The sequence below is a fragment of the Nipponia nippon genome, unplaced genomic scaffold, assembly GCF_047370975.1.
Source record: "Nipponia nippon isolate SJK-2023a ecotype South Korea unplaced genomic scaffold, ASM4737097v1 scaffold_3, whole genome shotgun sequence".
Taxonomy (NCBI): Eukaryota; Metazoa; Chordata; class Aves; order Pelecaniformes; family Threskiornithidae; genus Nipponia; species Nipponia nippon.
In genome coordinates, this window is record NW_028262347.1 from 58255847 (window position 1) to 58266384 (window position 10538).

Genomic DNA, 10538 nt, shown 5'->3' on the forward strand with positions numbered 1-10538 from the left:
CAAGCTGGCACCGCTGGGTTACTGGGGATGCACTTAGCATCCAGAAATACTGGAGGTATGCTTGGTTTGAGTGAAGGCATCTCTCAAATAGCTTGTGGATCTGCCGTTCACAGTCAACCCAGTGGAAGCCAGGAGCTGCTGTTGTACGAAAAAGGGCAGCAAGGCCAGCACAGGACAGCAGAGGCATCATGGTGACCCTGAGGGGATGGGGGTCTTCGCAGTGACATCACATACAGCCCAAGAATTTCTCCTGGCCTCAGGCCGGGCATGGTGCCCTCCCCTGCAGCAATGCCCCCGCACACAAACAGAGCCAGTGCTCCCACCCTGCTCCCTACAGCAGCTCCCTCCCGTGCACCCAGGGCGCCCACTCTTGGCCTGTTACCCGCAGCAGCTCACACACACAGTCATGCAGAGCTGCCACTCCTGTCCCTTTCAGAGGTCATTCCCTGTCCCCTACAACAACTCCCTCCCACACGCACATGCACAGAGCCAGCCCTCACACCCTGCTCCCTGCAACAGTGATTCACACTGGGGGAGACACACAGAAGGAGTGCTCCCACCCCTTTTCCTACAGCCCCTCTCCCATACACACACTCGCACAACCATGTTCGTCTCCCGTGATCCACGCATGCCCACGTGCAGCCCGTGGTCCCACCCCATTCCCTACGGCACCTCACACACAGCCAACACTCCCACCCCTTTCTCCACAGTGACTGCTTCATGCGAACACACACACGTGCACACACACATACACTCACAACCAGTGCTTTGCTTGGTTCCCCATGGCAATTCCTCCCCTCCCCCAGGAGTCAGCACTCATTCTCTGCTTCACAGAGTGATTAACCCACATACACACCCAGGCCCGCACATCCACCCCATCACCTATAGCAACTCCTCCGCATATCTTCCCCCTCCGCCTCGCACCCCTGGAGCCGACACTGCCACTCCTTTCCCTACAGTGACTCACACCCATGCACACCCATTCACGTGCACAGGCAGAACTAGTCTTGCTGTTGCGCTCCCAATGGCAGGTCCCTACAGACAGTCACACGGAGCCCATGCTCCCTCCCCATTGCCAACAAGAATTATTTCTAAGCCTTTCCACTGCCTCATGTCTGGTCTCATGGGTTGACACCAAGGCGGGTGATGTTTCCCAGGCCCCTCTCTCCCCTGGAGGGACAGCAATGAAGGTGGCTTTATTGCTGCTAATATTTTTTATGGAACCTGTAATCTTTTGACATCCTCTTCTACTTGGAGAAGGCTGTTCCCCAAGCCTACCTCCATGCATACATTCCTATGGGATGCTGCTGCGGGATGTGTGAGTGGAGCTGGCTTGATGCAAATCCCCCTTAATCTTCAATAATCATATTAATATAAAAGGTAACCATTTAACTTTGGAAAACAAAGGTGGCTCTCTGGCCTGCCAGGGAACCACTGGCATATGAAAGACCTTTCTGCCAGTATTTATCACTCTAAAATGAGATTTATGCTTCTAAAGCTCTCTCTTTTCTTTCATGCTTCTGAGCTTCTTCATTATTCTCCCCTGAGCTTTCCCATTCTCTCTTTCTTGCTGCCTAACAAATTAGGCATCTAATCGCTGTTGGGGAGGCGCGATGGGAGAGCAGGGGTTTTATATACAGCATTGCGTTGGTTTTTTTCATGGTTAGTCTTTAAGCTGTTTGGCCCAGCAAAGGTTTGGAGTCAATGGCTGACATTTTCTTGAGCCTGGGAGCACATGTATGGCAGACGGTAACTTCGGGTTAACACCTGAACTCTTCCTGTGCCCCGAACTGGCCAAAGGGCAGGACTGCAGAGCAGCGTGTCCTTGGGGCAGTCCTACAGCCTGTATTTCAGCCCTCTGCCCTTCCTCTGTGCAGGGCCCCATCATTGCTGGCTGGAATTCGAGTGCTGCGAGCATCCTTGCAGCAGTGTCCTGTGGGAAGCAGCTGAGATCCTGTGTGGTTTTGTGGGCTTCCTCACCGCAGTGTCCTGCTGGGGTCCTAGTGCTTTGGACTTCTTCATGTCAAGGACAGCTGGAGTTTGGGAGCTGCAAGCTTCCTCCCCACTCACGGCAGGGCCAGCCTAGCTTTCAGAGGGATGATTTTTCTCCCAGCAGGCACTGTGGATTTGTATATGGTGAAATGAACCTGCCCAGAGTTGAACCACGAGATTTCTCTTGCAGCAGCACTCTGCCAAAACTCACAGAGCCTCTAATGTTGAGTGGCCACCCTTCAGCAGGACCCATTGATACCAGTTCAACCCCTGTAAGGGATGAAGGCTTTGTCTGGTTAGTCACATGAAAACACCTTTTGTTGCACGACTTTCTAGGGTGGCTCTACAGCTTTTTTTTTTTTTCTTTTTATGTTTCTGCCTAAGCCAGCTCCTCTGTCCTCTAGATTTTTGAAGCTACAGGGCCAATTTCAAACAAATGTAACATCGGGATGGATCTCAGAGATGCTGAGATCTTATGTGTTTCATGAAAGTAGAGGGATAAATTAGAGAAGAGAGAAAGCGAGAGAGAAACCTTCACAGAGCCCCATTAAAGGAAAGAGTGCTGTGAGTTCAACCCTTGGTGGACATCAGAGAAGCTACAGTAGAAGACATTATCTCTCTCTCTCACACACATGCATGCAAATGTCTTCCATGTCACAAATCCACAGGTCATCAGGCTTCCTGCTCCCTCTTCTCTTGGTTCCAAACTTCTCAGGGCTTCTGGAGCACCTCTGGGCAAAGCCACAGGTTCTTTGCTGCATGACTCAATGGTAACTTCTGCAATAAATGGGAGCACCCCTGGAAGCATTGGGGCTGCAGTTGTGTAAGTGCCACACCTGTGCGGCACGCTTCTCCCACGGCACTGTCCTTTCACTATACCCAGGGGCAAAAGCAAGGACCATTGCTGGGTGGTGATTTGAAGCAGCTGCAGTGGTGCTCAGACCTGTGTGTATTACAGAAACTATCCAGCAGGTGTGGAGAGTCCCTTCAAGTAAGGCACCAACTCCCAGTACCAAGTGCCTCTGGGAAAGACCCCTTTTTCAGAAAGTGGTTAATGAAATCCTGGAACGACCTTGAAGCCAAGAGGGGAGAGGCAGAGCCCCTTGGAGATGGTATTTGTGCCCTGAGGCCCACCAGGCTCAGGCAGCACACTGAGCTGGGAAGAGGGCTGATGCCCAGCTGCAGCACAAAGCACAAGAAAGCAGCAGGAGCTTTGACCTGGTTTCGGGGTGTCCCCAGAGGAGCCAAGAGTGTTTGGCAGGTTTTTAATGCATGCATTTCTAATGGGAGGCTCTTAGCACCGTTTAAGCAATGGTAGAATTAAGTGCTGGCTTTTCCAGTGCACTGGGCCCCAGGAGGACAATGTTGACAAGGTCAGAATTTCAGGCCCAAATTGCTGCTGTATGTGTCTTTTCTGGTTGCTTTTTTACACCATGGCCCCTAGACCTTGTATCCTCTCTCAGTTGTAGTCCTTCCACCCCCTCAGCCCCCAGCTTGTTTCTGTCTCTCATACCATGCCTTTCCACCCTTTCAGTGGTTGTATTTTAAACTGCCCTCATACCTGGCCATCTAACTAGTGACTGTACTCCTGTGTCACCCCCTGTGCCACCTTAATCCCCAAGCCAAAGGGTTGTCTGTGCCTATCACGACATCCAGCTCCTGACTCAGATTTGGGGCTCTCCTCCCTCCATTTTGCCCTCCCTGCTCTCTCCTCTGAACAGGGAAACATCCCTGTGGCCTTCTGCTCTTCTCCAAACATTCTGGTGCAAAGAAATGCCAATAACATTAAGGCATCCATTAGCAGGGAATAAACCAGGGGGAAATCATTGGGAGCTCAGAGCTGATGGGTTGACTTTGTGCCAGCCAAGGAGGGTACAGCCATTCATGGGCACAATGCCACTGCTGTTCCTTGATGCTCTCGCATATGTGAGGATGGCCAGGAGCCAAGGGCATGTTGTAAGAGCCATCTTGGGTTACACTGAAGAGTGCTGGAACCCTACAGCCGGGTAGGCCCAGCATATGGGGGTGATGACCTTGCACCTCCCCTATAAAACGGATCCTGTGTCCCAACTTTTCCCCTTGCCCATAACCACAACCTCCCTCCAAACTAGGCTCTCCACAACTAATGCGTCCCCTTTCCTCGTCTCTCCTCTGGGCTGGAGTTGCTCGCCCTTGCTCTCCCTGCCCACCCTCCGTCCCCGCGTCTTCTTGCTCTTTTGCCTGAGAAGCAAGGGAGGGAAACAGCCAACTCCACTGTCAGCATCTTTCAGGCCAGCAGAAAGGACAGAGTGTTGCTTCCTTGTGTTGTTGGACTCCAACACTATCTGATTTATGATGTTCATTTGGCTCTACACAGTTGAGGGAAGGCATGGTGCTGACCCCCATCCCTGGCCTCTCCTTGCCTGTGAATTGCCAGTGTCAGGGAGCAGCTGCTCCCTAAATGGCAGGGCATTGCTGTTGTGGAGCTGGAGACTGTCACTCCTATGGCATTGCTGCAGCAGGGACTGATGGCACTGGGCTGAGCAGGAGTGGAGGAGGCCACAGATTCAGCTGACCTCAGGGCCCTTAAAACCAGTGCTGTTAGGGGAAGAATGGCAGGGTCTCTGTATTTCTTATACATAGACACCTTGGGGACCCAATTTGACCAATGAGTTTGGCTTGAGGGATGGCTTGGCCCTTCCTTTGGCCTGAGTGGGATGGGGTGGCTCTCAGTGACTGTTGGGGTTGCTGCAGAGGAATGTGGTCCTGGCCTCAGAGTTTCTCCCTGTGCACCATGAACAAGCTACAGCAGGCAATGATGACTTCAGCACAGCATTTGGAGCAGCCTACCCTACCAAAAGGGGTCAAAGCAAGGGGGCTGGGATGTTCCTGTATGGAGCTGGATATTGTGCAGTGTATTTGGTGAGGTGAGATAGGACAGGCCAAAGCATAATGCTCAGAGAAGGATGCTGGCTGAAATCCGGGCTAAGCTTTTCAGTGTTTGCTCAGGGGCTGCCACTGGCCTCTCCTGGGGTGGACAAACTTTGGGCACCAATGTGCAAAAGACATGACAGTATCTGCCACTCTTTTGTTCAGTGGAAGAGACTGGGCAAAGTGAAGGAGCGTTAGAGAGGAAGGTAAAAGGACAGAGATGGTATGGGGGATTGGCTGTATCTCTGTATGGAGTCACCTCTGGAAAAGGTGGGACAAGGCAGGGGACTGGCGCTGAGGAATATCAGAGGCCTGTGGGTCCCAACCTGTGGAGAGCCAGATGTGCCTCCTATCTGATGCATCTGGGGAGACAGTGTCAGGAAATTACTTCTCATTGGATTATAAGGCTGAGAAACAAAGAAACAGAGTGTAAAAACCTCTGCCTTCTGCTTCAGTGATGGCTGATGCAAAGCTGAAGCAGCAGCTGGAGGCCATCATATGACAACCATAAATGACATGAGCTTGGCGGCCTCAGATGATGTGCTATGGGGAACGTAGGCTTTCTCCTTGTCTTTTCCATTGGTCTAGCTCTTCTCCCCCTCCCCTTCTCCATCTTGGCTTTACTTTTTGGATTATTGAATATTTAAGTGTTTCGCTGTGACACTATCTCTGATCCTTTAATCCAGCTGGCCTGGTAATTCCACAGACCCAAATCAGCTCAGATTTCTCCACAGACGTAAGCCTTGTTCCTCAAGGGTTCACTCCTCCTCCATTTATCTTCCTTCATTTTATTTCTGCCCTTTGCGTCTCTGTGCTAGAAATTGGTTCAGCTTTTGCAGCAAAAGCTTCAGCGATATCTTCAGTGAGCAACCTCCCCCCCAAATAAAAGGGTAAAGAGGGGATCTTTATTTTTCATTAACTAAGAATCCTTTTCTCTGTTTTTTATTGTTTTCTTTCTCCTCAAAATTAAAAAAAAAAGAGCATAGTGCCCACATGTTTTATCTGCTGTATGAAATTATTTCCTCTGTGCTGCCTGAGGACACCACTGCCAGGCTCCTGTCTCAGCACAGTGGGAGAAGGGTTGAAGCTGTAGCCGGAGGGAAGGGTGCTCCAGGCTGTCCTTCCCAGTCAGAACCAGGAGCTTGCCCAGAGCTCAGAAATACAGTGAAGCAAATGTCACTTTGCCGCTGATTCCTGCAAGGTGTCCTTTCCCACAAAGGGACAGTGTTCATAGCCCCCAGGGAGAGGTGGCAAAGTAGGAAAGTGGAAGCTGTGCACCTCTCTTTGGTGGGGGGTAGGTGGGTGATGTGCTGCAGCTCAGGACTGCTGGCATTGCTGGGTAAGAGACTGGAGGCTGGTATTTGACATACTGCCTGCACCCTGCCCCCGCCAGCATGCTCAAGCTAGGCTGGCTCACCTCAGCAGCCTTGTCCCTGCACCAAGAGGCAGGAACAATTTTTAGAGCACAAGTGGTTACACGTGGCATGAATTATTTATCCCTCTTGCATCAAGAAAGGAAGGAAACAAACAAAAAAGTGTGGCTTTTTTTTCAGGGGGGAAGGCTAGTCTGCATTTTCCCTGCTTTATGCATTCTGTGTACATCATTTTCAGGCAGCTGAAAATCCATGGTTTTTGCTGTGCTTGGGACTTGCCTTTGTTTATACTAGGAGTTTTGAGCCCCTGCAATAACAATCTTATGTTTCTCACCGTCCCCCCCTTCCCCTTCTACTCCCACGCTGCTGCCTTCCCCCAGGTCCATGGCTGTGATCATGTTACTTAAGGGAGCCCAGGTACCCTTCTGCATACCCCTGATACAAGATTATACGTCATGAGGGTTCCCTTCTCAAAGGCTTATCAGCATGGCAGGCAGTACCACTTCTCTCTTGCTTGCACCTCCCATAATGCTGTCCCTTCCCCAGCCCCCTCTTCTCATGAAACCTTGCTGTCTATACTCTTATCTCAAAGATGCCTCCGACTGATGCCTCTTCTTGTTTCCTGTGTGCTTTCTTTTCCAGATTCCAGTGACAGATGGATCTCTCTTGTGCACACTTGCTCTTTCCCTCTCTGTATTTTTGTTTTCGACACGTTTGATCTGAAGCTCTGAAGCTTCTCAGAGGGAACCTGGGAGAGAAGGAAGAGAAGGAGGAGGAACCAAGGGAGTGTGAGCGACAGAGGAGGCAGCCCTGCCTTGTTCTTCAGAATCACACCGTGGAGGGGTGGGGGAAGACTAGAAGGGGGGAGGACTTGGGTTTGTTTTGGGGTGGGTTCGGTGTGGGTGGGGGGTGGGTGGGAGGGAGAAAAGTGGAAAAGGTGGGTGAGTTGCTCATGAGCATCAAAGAAGATTCGTTATCCTCGGTCTGAATTTTTGTTTAGAAAAGAAGCACAAGGTAGTTCTCTTCCAGACAAATCATCCATGGTCATAGCTTTTGGGTGTGCTGGAAGCAGATTGCACGTGTTCCCCCTGCTCCATGCTCCTGGCTTGACCCAGAGGGCAAGAAGAAATAATGGTGACGACACCCAATAGGACTGGGGTGCTCATGCCCTTCCATTGCTAAACCCCAGTTACTGCCCTTTTCTCTTCCCTCTCCCCCTTAGTTTCCTTTTGCTGTGGTCCTGAGATTTGGGGTTGTTTTTTGTTGTTTTTTTGTCCATCCTGATGAGGGCACCACTGCAGACCATGATGTGCCTGGGGTTGTGGGCAGCTGCCCTGCTCTGCTTGTTTTCCCCTGGCACTGTGCGAGGTGACTGCTGGCTGATTGAGGGGGACAAAGGCTATGTGTGGCTGGCCATCTGCAGCCAGAACCAGCCCCCATATGAGACCATCCCCCAGCATATCAACAGCACGGTGCACGACTTGCGTCTGAACGAGAATAAGCTCAAAGTGGTGCTGTACTCCTCCCTCAACCGCTTCGGCAACCTGACTGATTTGAACCTGACCAAGAATGAGATCTCCTATATCGAGGATGGGGCTTTCATGGGCCAGTCAAACCTCCAGGTCTTACAGCTGGGCTACAACAAACTCACCAACCTGACAGAGGGCATGTTGCGGGGCATGGCCCGTCTCCAGTTCCTCTTTGTGCAGCACAACCTAATTGAGCTGGTCACCCCTACTGCCTTCTCTGAGTGCCCCAGCTTGATTAGCATTGACCTGTCATCTAACCGTCTCAGCCGCCTGGAGGGGAACACCTTCACCAGCTTGAGCAATCTGATGGTGTGTGAGCTGGCTGGCAACCCTTTCAACTGCGACTGTAGCCTCTACAGCTTTCTTAACTGGCTGGCACTCTTCAACAATGTCACCAAGAACTATGACCGACTCCAGTGTGAGACTCCTAGGGAGTTCGCTGGGTACCCGCTCCTGGTACCTCGGCCTCACCACAACCGCAATGCCATCACCATCTTTCAGTCCATGTGCAGAGGTGGCACCATCCCCTCCCTCTCCAGGGTCAACCCCACCCCTTATACCCCTGACTCCCAGCGAGACCTGGATGAGGGCTCAGCCATCAGCCCTGGGGACTTCCTCTCAGTCAAGCCTCCAGCCTCCTCCACCACTGACTCCTCCTTCAGTCCCAGTATCAAGCTCCATGATGTCACCATCACCTCAGCCATCCTGATGGTAACCATCCCCATGCCCTACAGTAAGATGTATGTGCTGGTCCAATACAACAACAGCTACGTTTCTGACATAGCAACACTGAAGAGCAAGAAGGAATATGTCACCGTCAACAAGCTGAAGGCCCACACTGATTACACTTTCTGTGTGGCCTCCATCCGCAACAACAGGCGCTACAACCACACTTGCCTAACCTTTGCAACCCGGAGCAAAGGCAGGGAGGACCCTATTTCCAGTACTTCCACCACAACACACTATATCATGACCACCCTGGGTTGCCTCTTTGGGATGGTCATTGTCCTGGGGGTGGTGTACTACTGCCTGCGGAAGCGGAGGATGCAGGAGGAGAAACAGAAGTCCCTCAATGTCAAAAAGACCATCCTGGAAATGCGTTATGGATCAGATATTGACACCAGTACCATGGTCCATCCTTCCCAGAAGCTGGGTGAGCCACCAGTCATCCCTGTCTCACGGATGTCCTCCATCCCTTCCATGATTGGGGAGAAGTTACCCCCTTCAAAGTCAATGGAGGCTGGGATGGAGACTCCTAAAGTCACCACTAAAGGTAACTACATTGAGGTGCGGACTGGTGGTGGGGATGGGCTGGAACGAACCCAGCGGGATGAGGACCTGAGGGAGCTTGACAATGGGCAAGGCTCAGCTGCTGAGATCTCTACTATAGCCAAGGAGGTAGACAAGGTCAACCAGATCATCAACAACTGCATTGATGCCCTCAAGCTGGACACAGCCTCCTTCCTGGGTGGTGGGACTGGTGTTGACTCAGACATGGCCTTTGAGTGCCAGTCCATCCCAGCCAGTTCCTCGGGTGGGCTAGAGCGGCCCAGCTTTCTTTCCCCACCCTACAAGGAAAGCTCCCACCACCCTTTGCAGCGCCAACTCAGTGCTGATGCTGCCGTGGCCAGAAAGACCTGCAGTGTCTCCTCTAGTGGCTCCATCAAGAGCGCCAAGGTCTTCAGCTTGGATGTGCCTGACCACCCACCACTCAGCAAGTCTGACTCCAAATACATTGAGAAGGGCAGCCCACTCAACAGCCCTTTGGATCGTCTTCCCTTGGTGTCCCCGGGCGCCATCCACCACTTGGAGGTCAAGCCTTCTTACCATTGCAGTGAGCACCGTCACTCCTTCCCGGCCCTGTACTATGAGGAAAGTGCTGACACCTTGAGCCAGCGGGTGTCATTCCTCAAGCCACTCTCCCGGTCCAAGCGAGACTCCACGTACTCCCAGCTCTCCCCCAGACACTACTTCTCGGGCTACTCCTCCAGTCCTGAGTACTCATCAGAGAGCACCCACAAGATCTGGGAGCGATTCCGGCCTTACAAGAAGCACCACAGGGAGGAGGTTTACATGGCGGCTGGTCATGCCCTGCGGAAGAAAGTTCAGTTTGCCAAGGATGAGGATCTGCATGACATCCTGGATTACTGGAAAGGAGTCTCTGCTCAGCAGAAGCTGTGACTCTCCCTCGCTCTTTCCAAGGAAACAATACAAAACAAGACCCCTCCCAACAACCAGAAAAAAAAATATACCACTTGACTGTGAAAAATAAACCAACAACAAAATACTCCCGACAAATACAAAACTGACAAAATCGTTTCTTAAAGTTTACAACAACAACAGAAAACTCTCACACACACAGACACACACAGACACACACAGACACACACACATGCCGAATTGTCTCTACTGTGTTACGGGGACCATTGTTCTGCCTGCAGATGGGTGGGAGGAGCGTCCTGCTCTGACACTGTGGTAACAACACTGGAGTGTGGGTGGGTGGGAATGGCCCGGGAGGGGGTGGCAGCAGTGGCAGGGGAAGGGCAGGTATGGACACTCACTGGGCATGAAACTCAGCTGTGAACTATTGCTCTTTCTGTTCCTGTTGAGGGCTGATTTTTCTTTTGGGTGGGAGGCAAGGACTTTGCTTTAGAAAGCTTCTCTGCCCACCTGATACACCTACTTTTCCAAATCTTCCATCACAATTTTTTCCCCTATTTCCTTTGGCAGTGGA

General features: G+C 51.7%; 1 protein-coding gene and 1 long non-coding RNA gene across 2 annotated transcripts in view; both read left to right on the forward strand.

Annotated features, from left to right (window-relative positions):
* Nucleotides 1-7066, forward strand: part of LOC148054659 (uncharacterized) — a 53612-nt gene extending 46546 nt beyond the window's left edge. Inside the window, exon 3 of the long non-coding RNA XR_015706157.1 lies at nt 6918-7066. This is a non-coding gene — a long non-coding RNA (uncharacterized LOC148054659). The remainder of the gene's footprint in view (nt 1-6917) is intronic.
* A 147-nt stretch (nt 7067-7213) lies between these two features.
* ELFN2 (extracellular leucine rich repeat and fibronectin type III domain containing 2) lies at nt 7214-10233 on the forward strand. The gene has a single exon (XM_009475182.2). It carries the CDS (start codon nt 7559-7561, stop codon nt 9983-9985), a length of 2427 nt encoding a protein of 808 aa, XP_009473457.1. The 5' UTR covers nt 7214-7558; the 3' UTR covers nt 9986-10233.
* Nucleotides 10234-10538: the final 305 nt, after the last annotated feature.

What these genes read in the sequence shown, in the direction of transcription:
- ELFN2 (XM_009475182.2), top strand. Translation starts at nt 7,559, where the DNA reads ATGAGGGCACCACTGCAGACCATGATGTGCCTGGGGTTGTGGGCAGCT.